We start from the raw sequence: 19,363 nt of genomic DNA, 5'->3' as shown, positions 1-19,363 counted from the left end.
AGTTTGTTTATTTCTTTGATATGGGATTTGTTTTAAAATCCAATTGTTAAGGCACAAAATACATTTTCAGTTGCACTTTTAAAAAGAAAAGGAACTATGATGCAGTTTTGCATAGTTTACTATAGAGCCAGAATTTAAATTAATAGACTTCTTCTTCATTTGTACTTTCTTTATTTATTTCATTCAGGATTCATTTTTAATTAAACTGCATTGTTTTGCATAGTTTATCAAGGGATTCTTTTGTCAATGAAAGATAAAAGAAAATAGTACAGTCATTTTATTTATTTTTTCGAAGAAAAAAAAAAAAAGAATATTTTTCAGTTAATTTGTCAACAGACTCAATTTGTAAAATAAATTGTGAGAGAATCGTATGGTGAACCCGGGATCGTGAATCGAATCGTATCGGGAGTTGAGTGAATCATTACGTCCCTACTGAAAATACATTAGAATGAGTTGTGTTTAGACGAATCAATTAATGGCCTGTTTGAACAACCAAGACTAAGTCAAATGCTAGAATACAAGCACAATCTGTATACATTTGGTGATGTCTTGTTGTTTTTAAAACACATAATTAAATGCATCAAATCATGGAATTGTATCTTCAAAAGCCATTAGGGTTTCTATTTATTTAGTTAGCAGTGATAAAAGAAAAATAATAGCTACACTCTTTCCTTCTGTGTTTTCCCTGCAGGCGGCACTGACCTGGGATTTGCTCAGAGCTCTCTTGTAGTCCCATTCTGCTTGGCACGTCATCTGGAGGTAGAAATACACAAACAGAACAACTGTCACAGATCTCTCCACTCCATGACACTAAACAACTCCACAGTCCCTCGTTTGGACACCCCTCCCTCTTCCAACCCTCTCTCCATCAACTTGTCTAAAAATAAAACAAGAACAGGCTCTGCTGATGAAGAAAAAGAAAAGAGCACATCACCCTTAATGCTGGAGGGTTGATCTACATACAAGCTTCTGTCCTCACCCCTCACCCAACACCGACGTCTATTTCTGACCTTTCAGCTCTGCTTTTTCCTCATTTTATTTGACTTCAGTGGCAGAAGTGTTGATTTGATTTCACCCTCGACTTAAACATGACTTATTTTAGGCTTCCTTTGATAATATTTTAAAATACCGCCTTTAGGAGAAGCCGAAAATCGGTGAAAAAAAGAAACCCAGTGACCCAAATTTAAGGGACATTTTTTAAAGATTTAATAAAAATTATTATTTTGCAGAAAAAGTGCATTAGACTACTAAAGACTTGTAATCTTGTAGCTCATAAAGCAATAAGTGTAATATATGACTGTGTCAGATGCACCCATGACCTATGTTTCATAGAACTGACAGTATGTTTGCATTGAAGAGCTTTAAACATAGAGCAGGGCACGTTGGCCTCGTATGAGTAAGTTTCATATTCCAAAGGAGTTTCAATCATGTTTGTTTTCAACAGATTTTACTTTAGTTTGGTTTATCTTTCTTCTATATCTACTGAAGCAAAGATTCCCTCTGTCTGTCTGTGTGTGTGTGTGTCTGTGTGTGGCTCAAATATCTCTGCGGTTCAGGGACAGACAGAGCTCAGACTTTCAACATGGCTGCCGCTTGGTTCAAAGATGTGCAACGTCGGAATTGTTTGGACTGCAATGCGACCGCTGATAAATTGTTTCATGAAATTGTCCACCGGACCATAGTCACGTGAGCTCCGGTGCACACCAGAGCCAATCATCACGTGCGGCCAGATCACGTGCGCGCCAGAGCCAATCATTGCACAGCTCCACTCCGGATATAGCTGCAGCAGCGGAGAAAACACACCGGGAGGAAAGTTACCAGCACCAGAGCAACCCCCACCTCCAATGAAGTTATGAGTGTTATAAAAGGGGAAAAGGTTATGTACAGAATTTTCCATGTATCAATGTATGCACACATATGCGTCTGGTTGCAGAAGTACATACATACAGTACATGTACACAAACACCTACATACTGTATGTATAATAGGGGTGTGTATTGCCTGGATTCTGGCCATACTATTCGTATCCCATTACATAGGTAACAATACAATATGATACAATATATGTACGTATATATATTAAAGTATAATGCCATTATTGCAATTTTTTGGCTTTAACATGCCATGTGTCAACAACTTAAAATAAAAAAATAACATACAATCTGCCTGGGAGTTTTAAACCAACTTTTACTTTAGTGCAACATGACTTTAGTGCAACTTAACTGAGGTATTTGCCTAGAACAACAAATAAATGCAGAAAGTTAGTATTTTCTTTTTAGATTTTATTGATAAAACACAAGCTGGTCAACATGCCCAGGTTTCAGTGCACTTCTTTGTGCAGTTACAATGTTTCCTGCAGTGGAAAAGACTTCCCTGGTTAAATAAAGGTTAATAAATAAAAAATTGAAATTGAAATTTAAAAAATGTTTTGTTTTTTTTTTTAAATAAAAAAAAAATCTTCATGAATGCATTTAGAATACATCCTAGAATCGCGCAACATAACATTGGAATATATAGCCGAATAAATCAACATTGGTCCCTACCTCTTTTTTTTTTTTTTTTTTTTTTTTTTTTTTTTACAGTGATCCCTATGTTCCAATCTTCTAATTTTCTAATAGTCCAATGTAATATAGAGAGATGTGTGTGTGTGTGTGTGTGTGTGTGAGCGTGTGTGTTCCTCAAATATTTCTGCAGATCAGCTTCTATAATTACCAGTTTAGACAGTTACTGATGATAAAAGTGGTGAAGTTAGACATCAATGACAGCAGACAAATCCATCAACTCTCAACAAAACATCATTTTCATTTGCCAATATTAAAATTAATCCTGTAGTTTTTTTTCTTTTGCAGTCAAGAACTGAGTAAGCTGAGACTTTCAACATGGCTGCTGCTTGGGTCAAGGGTGTGGAATGTCAGATTTGTTTGGACTGCAATGATACCGTTAATAAATTATTTCACGAAGCTCCTGCATCAACACCACCCGCCTCACTCCCATCACTCGCACTAACCGCCAGACCTTGGGGGACCGAGCCTTCGCCATTGCTGCCCCCACCCTTTGGAACTCACTCCCACTGCCCATTAGAAACTCAGACTCACTACCAAACTTCAAATCATTACTTAAAACCCACCTGTTCAAACTGGCTTTTCCATAAACCCCTTTTGTTTTGTTTTGCTTTGTTTTATTCCACATGTTGCGTCTTTGAGTGTCCAAAAAAAGCGCGATACAAATTTGATCTATTATTATTATTATTATTGTTATTAAAAACTCTTTACAAATTACGTGTGCAACTAAACTGACTGTTGTAGATTAATGACACGAAACGAGTCCGCACCGAGTCTGTTCCACTCTGATGAGAATTGGTGTCACGTACTGAGTTTACCTCCGTACTGAGATTATAACCCTAACCCTAACCCAATTCAATAAACAAATAAAAGACGTGTCTATTCACTTTTAAAACAAAAATAAACTAATAATAAATTAATCACTATTTTTCTAGCAAAAATACATTTTCCGGTAGTGCGCGCATGCGCATATACAATCTCATTACGATACGAACTCAGTACATGACACCGGATTTGCGAGGACAACACCTTGGAATTGGAATAGATGGGGTTCCACTCCCTACAGTGTCCTTGCTAAAAGCCAAAATAAATGAAAACACAATAGTTATCACTCTACACATTTTACAACAAACCTAAATGTCCCTGACGTCCCACCTTCAGACACAACCTCATTCGGCCATCCAGGAAAAAGCTACTTCACCTCCCACTTTTCTATAGCATTACATATTTCCTACGGGCACTGCACTAGTTCAAAATAAATATCCAAACTGGCAACATTTTGAATTCTTTCAAACATTAGCATTTTTTCAACTTAATCATCTTTTACGGGTCACAATGGCAAATGTTTATAACTCGCTCATCAGTCTTGGCTAAGTTTATAAAACATGTCCTGATCTCAATGGAAAACACTCTAATCCTATGCCAGAAGAATCTTTATTTCTTTGACCCTTTTAAAGATGGGAATACACACAGGTTTTGTGGCCAAATGATAATTCAGTACCTGACTTCATAATTTTCACCTTTATTACTGCCGCCAAGGAAGTTGTGTTTTTGCCAGCGTTATTTTATTTCTATCTTTAATTGTGAACAGTAACTCAAAAACTAATGAATCTTGATACATTTTTCAGGAAATATCCAAAATGGGGGAAAAAAAAACAATAGGTTAGATATTGGTAATGATCTGGATCCATTTAGTGATTCTGGTCCAGTTTGAAAAATCAAGACATTTGAGCTGGTTCTACAGCGTTACATGTTCTAGTCATTTTCTGTTTTGATCATACGACAGCAGCCACGTGCTAGAAATGTCTTTAAAATGTGAATGATCTTGGTCCAATGATCAGGATCACTGATCCAGATAACTGCCAATATCTTTGAGCGCTCTTGTTCACCCTCATTAATCAGCTACTATTAGCATTATGATTAAATAATTTGTCATATAAAATCCCAATATAGTTTAATAATTTGTTCAGCTGTAGTTAGGAATTAGGCTTTACACAATCAGGATTCATATGATCGGATCACCGATCAGATCATATGAATTCAGGTTGTTTTTCTTTTAGGTACCTTCGTTACTACCTGATACAGATTCATGGAAAATCAAACGGTACCATGTTTCGGGACAATTGGTGTCAGAGTGTGTGTGTGTGTACCTTTAACTGCGAATGAATGCCCTAGTCCCTCGACCAGTGTGCGAAGTGAGGGAGCGTGTGTGACCGGGACAGATCGATTATAAGCTGTATGCCATTTTTGAGTGATTGGCTAAAAAAACGTCACAGCTGTTGAATTAAACCGGAGTCCCATGTCATACTCAATGACTGCTGTGAAGCAACTACAAGAGAGCTGGAGATGACGCTGTGGAGGCTGACCACACTGGAACTACTTGCCTCCATCAGCATCAGCATTAGTATTAGGAGCAAACACGTATTTCCTGACTGTGGCGTCGCAAAACCTGCTGTTGGTTATAGTCCATATTCACAGGTGCACAGCGGAGGTGGGGGCGCAAACACACACCTGCACTTCTGTGTCCACCACCGCCCTGAAATGGACAGAAGTGTCCGGTATGAAAGCGAAAGTAAATGGGAGTGCATTGTTCCACTCTCTCACTCTACCTTTTAACATACAAAATAAACAAATAAACAAAACAAGCGCACACATACATACAAACACAGACACACACACACACATACAAACACAGACACTAACAGCAGACGCTGCTCCCTCTTTCAGAGCCAGTAGACTGGGGTAGAAGTCCGGCACCAAGCTGCTTCGTCCCAACCGATCGACATTTTGGCCGTTCGCTAATAGGTTTTCACTTTTATGTACAAATACTAGTGAAATAAAGCCGTGTCAAGCAAAGCAAACAACTCTTTGGTGTCAAACAATGCAATGGGAGCATCTACATAAAGCTTCATCACGACAATGACGTCATTGACCGGATCGGTGAATTAAGACATAACAGCCGGTCACATTAATTGCATAAAATGCTAAATATCAGCCAATCCGATACAGCCGATCCGATCGGTGTAAAGCCTATTAGGAATCCGATACATCTCTGCACAAGACAATAAGAAATGTCTTTCTTATTTCCGATGATGACAATTTGATTCTCTGAGTGTGCAGAGGAAGAGGTTAAATAAAAGGACTTGAATTCTGAAAAATAATGGGGAAAACTGTCCCATGAGCACAATATTGCTCAAGGCTGGAAGATTCTGTGTAAAAAAAGATTTTAAAAAGCGTTCCTGAAATTTTTTTAGTTCGGTGCAGGTTGAGTGGGAAAAGTCGTCATATAATATGTTATGAGTTCATTTATTCAGACAACTGTTCCTTAGAAAATCCATTTTGATCTCCTGACATGTTTCCTTGACTTTCAGCAAAATTCTTTTTGTCTTCTTTTTTGAATAAAAAACTTCAAAGCAATCAGCAGACGCCTCTGTCGAAGACTGGCAGTTGTCAGTGGAAACAAGAAGACAAAAAGACTCTTGCTTGAAAAGTAGTCAGACCGCGAGAGCCTTTATGCGTCTTCTAATCAATTAGTCAATTTTGACCAATGTGCTGAAGCTCAAACTTGGATAGTAAGAGTTTTTTTTGTGTGCCATGCAAAAAAGTCTATTTTTTCCAGTATGATAAATAATCCAGCAGAGTAAATGAAGGGGTAGTAGAATACTGTAGGAAGCACAAAAGGTCTGATGTAAAATGTTGTTGGTGTACCATAGGAGTGTGACGATATCTTGATTTGCCGATATATCGCGACCATGTTTTCGCACGATCGACTATCGATATGCTCGCACTAAGTAATTTTTTTATTCAAAACCTTTTCTGCTTTTTCACTAAAATGTGCAGGTAGGTCTTCACAGAAACGTTGTCACTGTTTGTTGAAGGAACCAATATATTGTTTACTGGAATATTGCACTATAATGGTGTCACTGGTACAGAAAGCACTATAGAAGACACTTATTCGTTTACATTGGTATGTTGACACTTATTTACAGAAATGTTGCACTAAAATAGTGTCACTGTTAATAGGACACTTTTTCAATTTATTGTCTTTCAGAGATATAAAATAAAAACTGTATTTTTTCACTTAATCTTTTTTTTTTCTTGTTATGTCATAGATTATCGTAGATTGATTTCTGACCAACATATCGATAATCGCAGTGTCGTCATATTGTGAGATAATCGTTATCGTGAGTGTCGTATTGTGTATCGTATCGTGAGGTTCCCACCACTAGCGTGCCATTGCAGGATCATTTTGCTTCAACTGTGATGTGTCTCAAAAAAGCTTGAAGAACACCAGTCTGTAAGTTTTAATGTTGTGTTCTTATGTGAATAATCTCCGACGTTCTTCTGTAATTGCTGTTCCAGGGCCGTCATGTTTTTTTATAGGCTGATGTAATAAAATGCAATGACCTAACAGTGCAACGGTCATCCACTGAAGATGATGTTGCATCTTGAATGACAGAGGAGATAATCTGGCCTAATACAGGAGATCTGTGGGTCATGCACAGAGCTGAGGTTGGAGAAGATGTGAATTACAAATGCAGGCTGCAGCAATGGGCTTCCTATTTCTTCCCATCACAAACATCCCTGCATTTTTCTATTTTTCTTTTATGACACAGGCCATTAAACCGTCCTTGGCTCTCCTTTGACAGCCTTCATTATGTTCCAGATACACTTCTGTTGTCAAGTCTATGAGAAGCTAAATCACAAAGATTTAATGTACTTCTGAGCTCCACAGAAACTGACAGCTACATCATTCAGTCCTCATTAGACCACTAATAATTTCTCTCGTAGAAAAAGCAACATAATGAGCATAACGGGATGGTTCATTTCCACATGGACCAATGAGAGTGAAAATACCCAATACATGCATCAACATAAAGCACACTGCAGGGGGAGCTCACTTAGTTTGCTTGAACACTGATCTTGTTTATGTTTTTGTGGTGTAAGCAAAATGTGAGTCTTTTTCTTTCCAAAAAGGAACAGGAGCTCAGATAGAGCACATTCCTCTCAGAAAGGAGAGGTTTTGCACTCACAACCCCCCCTGCCTGCACAAGACTTAACCAAATATAAAGTAGAACATACCATTCATGTTGTGAATATATCACATAGTCATCAATGTTGCAACAGTGTCTTTTTCCTTAAACTGTCATAAATAGGATTTATTATAATCATAGCCACTCCAGCTCAGGTCAGGTCTCTGAGGCCAGATTTTACTTAGAAAGTAAATGCAGAGCAGAGGTGGACTATGTGCACTGTGCATGTTATCCAACTCACACAGTGTCTACTTCAGTGGTAAACCCCTAACTGTAACTATAGATTCCAGGATGTGGAAATGTCCATATAACAAATGGTGCTCAATGATGAGAAATAACACCTGTCACACAACATATAATTGTATACTTGCACATTGTCATCGCCTCTTCTCTGAGCCTGTTACACATCTGCTCACACTTGTTTCTGTACGTCATCAAAAGAGCAGCAGTGGTATCTTTGTTTCCATTTTGTGATTGTTAAGTTGTTCCCACGAGGGCTGAATGATTTTGGAAAATAATCTTAATTGCAATTTGTTTTCTCAATATTGCGATTTAATATGCGATTATTTTTTCAAGGGCCTCATGTCATGTATTTTTCAATGAACACCGGCAATAAATCAATCTGTTTCATAATTGACTGATTTCAGATTTATTCAAACTTCAAATAATTATGAAATGTAAATTTTAAAGCACAGACAACAATAAATAAATAAGGGATGGGTATACTACTATACTACTCCTCTTATCGATCCGGTACTTTATTGATACCCCTATCGATACCATACTTTTTTTGTTTTTTAAATCAATGAAAAAACACAAAATAACAACAACAAAAAAAGAACATCAATCTGTTTATTTTTGAACATTTTTAACAATATGGCACATAAAATAAATGAAAAATACAAAATAATAGTTGTAACTAAAACACCATACAGTAAATGTATAAATAAAACAGTAAAAAATACAAATATTCAAATTAAGCTGGAAACAATAAAACAGATCCACCCAAAGTTCCACAAACACGGGGACAGAGATGAACCCGCAGCAACGATTATGAACTGGAAACTCAACTAAAGCTAACTATGCTAAGCTAACCCACCGACACACAGACTAGGCTAAGCGCTAATGCTAACCACTCCATATAAGGAATAGACCAAGTAAAAAGAACACATTTTACTGTCATAAAACCACAGAGATCCATCGATTTGTTTATGGTCAGATTTAACACTTGTATGGAAAGATAAAAACTAAACAGGTTGTGTGAAATAAATGTTAGCATAATATTAATGTCACTATTCATTCGTCCCAATTTGTGAAACGCAACGTTTTTTAATTATATTTCACGTGTTCACAAACAAAGCTGGTCCCATTAGACTAATGTAACTATTGAGATTATTACACCTAAATATACTGAATGATTAAATCATCAGCTTGATCTGGTTTAATTATAGGAAATCAGAGAGTTATTTATTAACCATAACTTTATGTAACTCATAAGATGAATGAAACAAGATTCATCAGCAGTAAAAACACTGATGGAGTTATTTGTGCTTTTCATGTGCTTTTTTTTTTTTTTTAAATAATTTTATTTCAAATGAGGAAATAAATGTATTACTTACAATAACACTAACAGAGTGACCCACATGCACAAATATATTCCATTAAATATCAGCTCATGAACTCTGTGAGTCAGCAGCTATTCTAGCCTTTTTAGATCAATGGTTTACTGAATCTGATCAGGTTTATTGATTAAGTTTTGATCAACTTAATTTAAATTAACCTAATTTAAATGATCCTGATGACATCACTCCAGACCGTAATGATAAAAATGGACGCAAGGATGCATTAGTTATTAGTTAAGCCTTTACATGAACTGTCAAATAAAGGCATGCAGGCATCAGTCAGCCAATATACTGTACATTTGTACATCTTATATTTGTCTTTCCCTTTTAATGTTTGATGCGTGTAGTTACCCAGTGGCATGTGATCTCTAACTCTATGCAGGAGTATTTAGACATCTAACAACTATGTTGACAACACTGTGATTCTGGATCAGTTACTGTCTTATTGATAAGTTAGATACAGCACAAAATCAGGGCTGAGCAGGTGAAGTAAAAAAGTTTGAAAGTAACATTGGACAAAACAAAGCACACAAATAGGAATTTATGCCACTCTAGCGTGCATTCTTACTCTTGCATCATCTACTTGTCATCTCTAATTTACTGAGGATGCTGCATCGCACGAAAATGAGCTTTCATGCATGCATAAAGGCACACACACAGACACACACAACCACACACACTCCACCCTCTTTCTTCAAGGCTTCGTGGCTAAGTGAAGTGCATTTCCCTGGCTTTGTTGTGGTCGTGACACCAAGTTGTTATTTGCTCCTCCTTTTACAGTGGAAGGTGAACGCGTCACAGTTGCCACAAACCCCCTTTCTGCTTTCTGCTGTTGCTGATTGACATTGACGTTAGCACGCATTAGCATTTAAGGACGAGACTCGTAGGAACAGCGTGAGCGTCCAAACACTGGTCTTCCATTTAGAGCTGCATGATTAATGTCTTCGTTACCATTTGTGTCGCTTTTGGTAAATTTTCCTAGACATTTCTCAAAATATAATACTTGGTTTATGTATGGAGTTTTAGTTTGTTTTTCTGCATCACTTGTGTTTTGTACTCTCTATCCTGCATACAAAGGTTGTTCCATTTCACATCAGCATTAAAGGGTACCTGTAGTGAAAATGGATGTAACAAAAATGTATTTGTTGTATTAGCAATAAACAAAAAATGTGTACCTTTTTTCATTAAAACACATTCAAAGGACTTTTTAGAATTATTTTATACCTTCAAGCTAGGGCCGGAGCAAAATATGCACGCCGATGCGTCGTCCGACCAAAACAAAGATGGCGGCGCCAGATAATAACTAATGCGAGTTCCTCCTCCGGGTTTCAAAAGTGCAAGGCAGTGAAGGCACGCACTCGGACGGCAGTGCGTCGACGGGACAAGGAGGAAACACCTGCCGTGACATCGGCGGCAGCAGCAGCAGCAACACGTACGCACACAGAGGAAGCAGCATAGCAACGTGTCCGTGCACTGGGAGGGAGGGGGTGCAGTGGAAGCGGACTGTACTTCTGCACTTTGAGCGCTTAATAATTATTCTTGCGTATGTACTTCTGATATGAGCCTGACTTAGCAAATTAATTGATTTGGCAAGAAAAAAAACCTTTGGATGTGCTGTGTCTGGGCACACAGACACATGACAGACACGGCACAGCAAAGGGATGAAATGTACAATACGGACGGTTCTACGATCTCCATGATTTGGCAGATCGTTGTCACGTTTTAATCCTTCACGATCTAATGTCGTCAGATGGCAGACCCATATTTGACACTAGTACAACAGTACAATGATCATGTAGTTGTCAGGGTGGAATCACTGACCAAGGTCTCTATAACATGCAGCACTTAATGGCTGGATTAAAAAACAAATAAAAAAAAGGTGTTATTGCCCAAAGCCAGACGTAGGTGAACCCAGAAGCCCATCAGTTAGAAATGTTCTGTGAGGATCCACAGAAGGTTAGATCTGACTGCAAGTTGTCACATTTGCGGCGGTGAGGTCCTGCTTCCACCACTTGCTTTGATGACTATAGCTCATATGGTCAAAGATATGGAAACGTTTTCCGTTCACACCAGAAGCAACCAGTGAGAGTAAACAACGTCTGTAGCCACAGCTGACATCAGCCAGTCAGACAGAATAATGCCCACCATTTAGGTCTATGGACCACTGCCGGATTCCTTGGAGCAGAACAATGTTGATGAAGTGTCTAATTTTAGGGCACAATGACAATGTGGCGGGGATGATGTGGACAAAAAAGGGATGTTTTAGCAACTTACAGACAACTTAATGTCACTATTAATAATTTAAACATGTTTTATCCTGTTTATCAGACATTTTTTCAAAATAGTATATTTGGCAAGTAAGTGTAAGTGAATCCATAGTTAATGAATTAATCCTTTCAACAAAAAAAAGTCTAGTCTTTGTGAAAATTAAAAAGAAAAAAAAAAACTCAAGGTGATTTCCACACTACAACAGCTTAAACCTGCAAGGACTTACTCAATGAATATCATGTTGAATGAAATTGGAGAGGGATGAAAATAAAAAGGGTGGGGGAGGGTAAAGGGAGCACGAGCAAGAAACACGTGTCGGAGAGAATAGACTGAATGAAAAAAAGGAAAGATGCTGACATTAGCACACGCTGCATCAAGCATGAAAGAGCCGAGCACATATATGTCGGCGGTGCGGCGTGTGATTGAGCGGTTGAGACGGGGAAAGAAAGTGTGTGTGCAGCACGTGCATCATCCTGTGAACACATCACAGCCCTAGGCAAAATAAATCCTTCCTCTGCGAACACTCACCATAATAAACCAGAAAAATACATGTTTTGTATCTATAAAAAACTGTCCGCTGTCTCTGTTTCAGGTTTAAATGCCCATTACTTTTAAATGTAATTGGAATTAACTGCAGAGCCAAATCGACCAATACAAGGCTGTCTTACTCATGCCACGCTTTGTCCATTTTCAACCACTAATCGTGAATGAGATGATAGCTGGCAACACAAGTTACAAACACATCTCTCTCACCAGCAATATTTTCCTCTCCTCCTCCTCCTCCTCCTCCTCCTCCTCCTCTTCCTCTTCCTCTTCCTCCTCTCCTTCCTTCTTCTCCTCGGGGCATTCCCAGGCCAGCTGAGATGATAAACTGTGAAGGAACAGTGGCTCTTCTCCAAGCTTCCTCAAGATATTCAAACTCTGAAATCTCTCTGTGGACCAATCCTGCAACGCCACAAAGGGAAATAAAACTGGTTCCTTTTTTTTTTTTTACCCCAAGTGTGTGTATCTGTTATTTTGGAGTAATTTGATGTTGCAAAACGTTCAAAAGGTTAATTTTATAATCGGTAAGAGCGCGGATCGGTAAAAGTTCATCAAAAAAAATTTGTTGAACTTACCAGTTCATCAACTGCTTAGTAGCTTTAGATTTGCATTCACCTGGTGTCAGTCACACACTGCCCTGTTTGTTAAAGAGTAAACTGAAGAGACTGATCCTTTCAGAGGAGTTTATTATTTTCTGGCAGGGAATAAATGCCTTGAAATGTAAACTGGCTGCTGTCTGAGGAAGACGTAACACTGTGTGGAACTTGTTAAAATGCAATGATATTGAAAAAAAAAAATTACAAAACGGTACAACAATGATGCATACTTTTATTCCTATTGTCTGATCTAATTGAGAAACCTTGTCATCCAATCATAGACTTGTCCCATGTGTATTTAAACTCTTAACACATTTACTACATAAAATGTATTATTATAACATCATTATTGAAGCGTTATCTAAATTTGTGGAAAATTTAGAAAGATACTGTAATATAAAATGATCAATAAATACCCTATAGGGAAGTCAAAATAAGCAAATAAATAAATAAAGCACCACATAGACAGTCCCCTCCTCTACACAGTGGTTCTCAACTGGTATAGTTCAAGGACCCCAATTCAGGAAAATCATAAAATTCTAAAAGTTATACTGGGAAAAGTGGGTGCAGTTAGAAAGTAAAATAAAAAAGAATAAGTAAGTACAGTGATAGGCAAAAAAATAAAATTATATATATATATATATATATATATATATATATATATATATATATATCAAAATGGAACTTGTCACGCAGGTAATGATGATTTACTTAAAAGGTGAATTATCAAAAAAGTTTAGCTAGGCATATCATTAAAAGGCATTTCAAAAGATAATAAACAAAAATGTAAATATGATTTTCAATAGGTATATTTTAAAAAAGTGTTTTGGAAAAACTAAGTATTTATTTGTGCATGTCTGCACTCTCCTGTAAGAATATAACTTTCAAAGTCAAAGCACATTGTATTTTACTTTCTACTGAAAGTGAGTCAGTGACCCGCGTTTGGGTCACGACCTACAAGTTGAGAACCTCGGATGACAGTATTGCATGTTTTAGATGTAGCTTGGTATCAGACTAATAACAAATCTGCATGATGACAGGTTGATAAAGGAAAGGAGCACGAGGAGCATTGACACTTCCTAAGATAATTGATTTGCAAAAAATGTCAATCAGCGAAGAGAAGAATCATTGATCCACCAATCTTATGAACGATGAAAAATCAAGCGACTCTCAGGGAATCCATTCCAGATATTACGTTTTGTGGCTTCAATCCATCAAAATCTATTTGGTGTCAGTCCAACTGCTCGACATCGAACATCTACAATCTGCAATATAAAGCACATTCCCAACCTTTCTCCTGCTGCCTTTGTCTTTGACTGACCTACAACCTGTACACAGAATGTACACAGAATGTACACAGAATTCAGAGGTGAGGATCACAATGATTCACACATCCGCAGAAAGAGCTCTGCCTTTGGTTCAAATATGCTGGAAAGGAAAGACTGGGAATTCAGAGAAGGCATAAGAGGGAATGATGCCAGGAAAAACACAAACTCATAGACAAACGCATGCGCAAACACACACACACACACACACACTCACAAAGCGGTGTCTTACATAACACAGTGAGTGATGGCAGCCGAGGACACAGATTTACTGCCTCTGGCCATTGCCCCGTAAAAGTTGAACAGAGAAAATAGGGTGAGTGTGAGAGAAAATAGAGAAGTACAAGGCAGTCAAAAAATTACAAATGGCGTAAAAAAAGAGAGATATACACAAAAAAAGTTTTAATAAAGATAGATACTTTTGAAACACACTCACAATGGCGATCTGTGCCAGGCTGAGGCACGTTTGACACCTAAAGTCTGGATTATTTGGCTTGTGTGTGTGAAACTGTGCCGTGCTTGAGGACAACCACGAACAAGTGAAAGTTCTCTATTTCTTTTATACTGTACATTTCTATCCATAGTCAGGGGTTGGTGGAAGTAGGAGGGGGTGAGAGTACCTCACCTCCACTATTCACCTGCGATTGATTTCATACCAGTCATATTTTGGCATTGATCGGGGTATGGTCCATGGACCAGTAGCCTACTGGTCCAGGGCTCAGTGGTGGGGGACCTTTAAACTAAAGCACTTTGTTTTGCTTGACTTTGACAAATAATTTTTGTGATATTTTGTCGAATCATTTGTATAAATAGAATAATAATACTTTGGTAGTTTTTGATTCAAAAAAAAAAAAACTAAAGCTTTCAAAGCAAAATGATCAAAGAGTAAAGAATACACTTTGTATACAGTAATTACTGGTAAATGATTGGTTAATCAGTCCAGTGGTTTAATTTTCTAAACAAAATCGTCACTTGACATGTTGCCAGTAGTTTGGATGACCTACTTGCCCGACATGACAAGTGACTTTTCAAAGTTAATGTAAATTTGAATGAAATTCTGTAAAAAAAAAAAAAAAAAAGATTAGACAGTTTTTCCTGCACAATCATAATCTCTTACCAGTGCTTCACTCGTGTAGCACAGTGGTTGAAAAACCTCAGGTTTATACTACACAATCAGAAACAATATCTATAAATTAGGGATGTGAACCTTTGGGTGTCTCACGATTCGATTCGATTCTGATTCTTAGGGTCACAATTCGATTCAAAATTGATTCTCGTTTTAACCAATTCTCGATTACAAAATTGATACAATGCATAGTGTGTTGAGGCAAATTATGACATCAAAACAATACAGTTTGTATAAGATAATTTTAAATAAACTAATTCTAATCATGTAATCACACAAAGACAAAATTAAGACAAAAAGTAACATTTATTCATGCTAAACAACTAAAACACACACACACACACTCCTTGTGCTGTATATGTAAAACATTGTAAGTTGGGGTCGCTGTTGTTTTCTAGTGAGATTGCGTCATAGACTGTAAAGGTCTGGGTGAGTTGGTGTTTTTTGACCTACCACTGTTGCCGTAGTAGTCGGAAATCGCCATCTTGAAAGCCCATGGCCTACTGGTCTCTACAAAGTTCTTGTATTTTCGGCTTGAAAAAACATATGCTTGTGAGTATGTTTAAGTGTACTGTTTGATAACACTCCTAAGACTGTGTTTGTGAAAGTTAAACACAAACGGTGTGTTATATAAATCACTGCTGATCGCGGTAAATGTTAGCATGAGCATATACATGGGTTTTCCCATTGACGTTAGCATGAAGCTCGCTGATTTTTTGTATAGTGGCATTTTATATTAATAACAACACTAATGTGTATTTATATGTTCAGTTTACAGTGTTTCCTGAGTAAAGACTGATCTTCTGAGTCGATTCAGAATTGTGGATGATTAGAATCGCGATTCTTATGTGAATCGATTTTTTCCCCCACCCCTACTATAAATCTAACATATAATTTACAAGCTAAAGAACATATAATAAATCTAAAGCCAAGTGAAAAAACTTTGCTCAGGGCTTGATATTTGCGTGTGTCATCTCATCAAGATAAAGAAAATCTTATTGACCCATAAAAGTTGTGCCCATTGTGTCTTTCCAAGAGAATAGACTACTCGTCAATATTTCACCGCCATGTCTTATTAGGTGTAACTGGAAATCTTTACTTATTTATAGTGCAGGGCTTAGAATTTAAAACAACTTCCCATAAATGTTTGATCAGAATTTTAATTTGCAAGTGCCCTGAAAAAAAGATCAGAGTTAGTAGTTTGCAAGAGACGCTGTCTTGGAGGTTCTTGACCCAAAAATTAATTAGTTTAAGCAAAACTTAGCCTTGAAAAACTTAATTTACCTTCCATTTTATATTTCAGATATTTTGCCTTACCCTCTCTGAATGGTTTTGCATGCTTTCCAATTTTTCCCTGGTATGGTTGGTTAAATGTGTTAAAAATAAATAAATAACTCTTTCTATAGCATGTTTCCTGAGTGTTTCATTTAAACAGAAGAAAATTCAGAATGTGTTTATTGACCAACAACCACTACACGCCTTTTGAAATAGATGATAATGGAACTGTGGTATTGAGTGACATTTCCACTGAATGTGTAGCATTAGTTTAAAAGGTCTTCAACAATGACAATTAGTAATGATTGATACCTGAAATCATGTGTTTTAATATATGGTACTTTACAATGTCGCTTGCTTTAAGTGGGCAACTTTTAACAAGTTAACCAATAATGCTAACCATCTTCTTCTAACCTTTAAACCTCAAACAGAATACAGCTGCTGTAGATCATGTCCCACACCTTAGTTCGATACACATGTGAGGGTAATGATTACAGATGTTCATTGAATACCTCTAAATACAGTATGTGTCCTTCTGCATCTAAATCATCCAGAAGTACTCCTGGTACTGCTGTCAATCCCAACATCTCTTTCCTTATTAGTATTAATAAGGGAAAATAAAAAAAATTAAAAAAATCAGCTACATTCTCCTTTCTTGTCTAAAGGTAGGTTATGAAAAGTAATGCTTAGGACGATGATCCTTTTAGCTCTTAATGTATGTTGAAAACTCTATTCAATAAACCATAAATTTAGCTTCCTTTCCAATTGTTGGCACATGTACAGGTAAAAAAAACACTTAGGAAAAGGGTTTGAGATTTATTCTAGAGTTACAGTACAAAAGATCCATGGTCAATTAAAGCTATAGGCACATTATTAATATCTACAGTTAGATGTGTGGATGGTGTACAGAAATAATTTGGTTAGAAAATATGCTCACGTGTCCAATGTTACATTTTGTAGTAGGAAGGCTGATAAACTTGTAGGTCAAGACTTGGTAATGAAGCAGCTTTTTTCCATCATTAGAATAAAAAGTGTTGTCTGTTCCTTTGTTCCCTGGACAAGAAATGCAGCTTTCAAAAAGGATAATATCATGTTTGTTCAAATAACACGCCACCAAAGGCTTGAAAGTGCACCATAATGTGGTTATAATGCCGGATGGGCTAATGTGGGTAACAAATATAAAAAGGCACAAAAACATGTTGGAAAAACTACGAGAGAACAACAACAAAACACATTAGATTCTTTGGATCAGCAATATAAATATAATGTAATCATTGTTCTGTTGTCTCAGCCTATTATGATATATACAGTATGTAAAGTTGATTACACAAGGAAAGTTTGTCTCTTTGTGCTGACCATATTCAGCAATTAGCAGATGTATGTGCGTCATCATTGGGTCTCTGCTAAATGTTTGTGTGCATCTCTCTCTCTGTGTGTGTATGTGTGTGTGTGTGCGCGCTCTCAGGAATAAAGCAAAGAGAGAGAAGAAGAGAGAGGTACATGTGCATTATGACAGATAATGGAAGGGAAAAACACTCCCACATGCAAGTGATGCAATTATGCTCTTGATTATTTGATTGGCTAATCTACAGGCAGGCTCGAGGCGTCCAAGGCAAACACACTGTCTGTGGATTGTTGACCAAACATAATCACTGAGTAAGAACACACACACACACACACACCCATACTGGTTAATGTTTCTCCTGGGAACTCTATCATAATCATTGGTTGAGGTGATAAAATGGCAATCAGACATGCTTTTTACAGTTTTTGGTTCTTTATTCACAAAGTGCTCTCTTTAATGTTGAGATGCAGTCGTATGCAGAATTTGATGGCTTTTCACTCCAGGTTCTGGAGGAAATCTTCCATGACTTCCAGACTCAGCATGGATTCCCTCTTTGCAGGCACTATACGAGGTGATGAAGAGCAGCAGGTGAGTCATCACAGCCTGCTATTGGGCATGCTCCCATGGTCTCTTTCTGCCATACCTCTTTTGGTCCTTCCACTATTTGCACCGTTAAAACTCAAAGCGGTTCTTTTCCAGGACATGCCACAACTCTTTGGACACATCAGGGGCACAGGGCTTGCATGGCAACTAGGGCTGGGTGTTATGATCAAAAATGTATATCACGGTATTTTTCTAAATTCTAGCTGTTTCATAGTATACGCCGGTATTATTTTTTTTTTTTTGCATAATCAGGTGTTCACAGCATTTTCTACTGGTTGAGAATCAGAATGATTTATTTTGCTGACTACAGTTCAAAAAAAAAAACAGCACATGGAATTTGACTTGTTAGTCAGTGCGCTAGCTTAGGTTTAGCATTAGCTTGATTTCTAGCTTTAAATGCTGCATACTCAGTGGTGTGGTGGTTTCTTATGGTGAATAAGGTAGCGTTTTGTTTGCAGCTCCAGCAAGACTTATTCCTGTGTTATAGGAATTACAAATTACGATCCTTTGCTCTATTTTTTTGTGTATTACTGCCAAACTGCCGACATGCTAAGCTAACTGTGCTTTCCGTGTCCGTGAGTGTTGTTCTCCTGTAGCAGAGGCATACGCACACAGACACATGCTCACATGCAGCTTCAGAGCAAGTGCAATGTTGAAGAGGGTCCAATCTGAAACGCAGCGCTGCGTATCTTTCCGAAAGTTGTGTAATTAAATACACCGGTATAGCGGTATATTAAAAATTCATATCATAACGAAATTATATACTGGTATTCGGTATGAACCGGATATACCGCCCAGCCCTAATGGCAACACATGGCGAGGACCCTGTTCTTAAGCAGCCTAGGTTGCTCCGCTGTAAGTTAAAGAGGGCAGGTTTTTTTGGGGGGGGTCACCATCACCTGTCCTTCTTAAGGAAGGGTAAGAAAAACTTTAATAAAGGGAGAATCTGAAAAGAGAGGGCAGTGTTACACTTTGGTGAGGGGGAAGGGAACAGGGAAGAGGGAGTCAGGGTAGGACAATGGAAGGTGTTGAAGAGTCAAGTGTTTTAAGGTGAGTGCAATAGGAT

The 19,363-nt window shown here is 37.6% G+C and overlaps 1 protein-coding gene across 1 annotated transcript in view; it reads right to left on the bottom strand.

The window, feature by feature from the left end:
• pde3a (phosphodiesterase 3A, cGMP-inhibited) overlaps window positions 1-19,363 on the bottom strand; it is a 127,822-nt gene that overhangs the window by 34,646 nt on the left and 73,813 nt on the right. The window contains exon 4 of the mRNA XM_028464470.1: window positions 703-753. Within this exon, the coding sequence (XP_028320271.1) occupies window positions 703-753 (51 nt within the window). The remainder of the gene's footprint in view (window positions 1-702; window positions 754-19,363) is intronic.

Source organism: Gouania willdenowi, chromosome 13, assembly GCF_900634775.1.
Source record: "Gouania willdenowi chromosome 13, fGouWil2.1, whole genome shotgun sequence".
Classification (NCBI taxonomy): Eukaryota; Metazoa; Chordata; class Actinopteri; order Blenniiformes; family Gobiesocidae; genus Gouania; species Gouania willdenowi.
The sequence above is the reverse complement of the archived record's forward strand: the minus strand, read 5'-3'. Positions and strand labels throughout refer to the sequence as shown.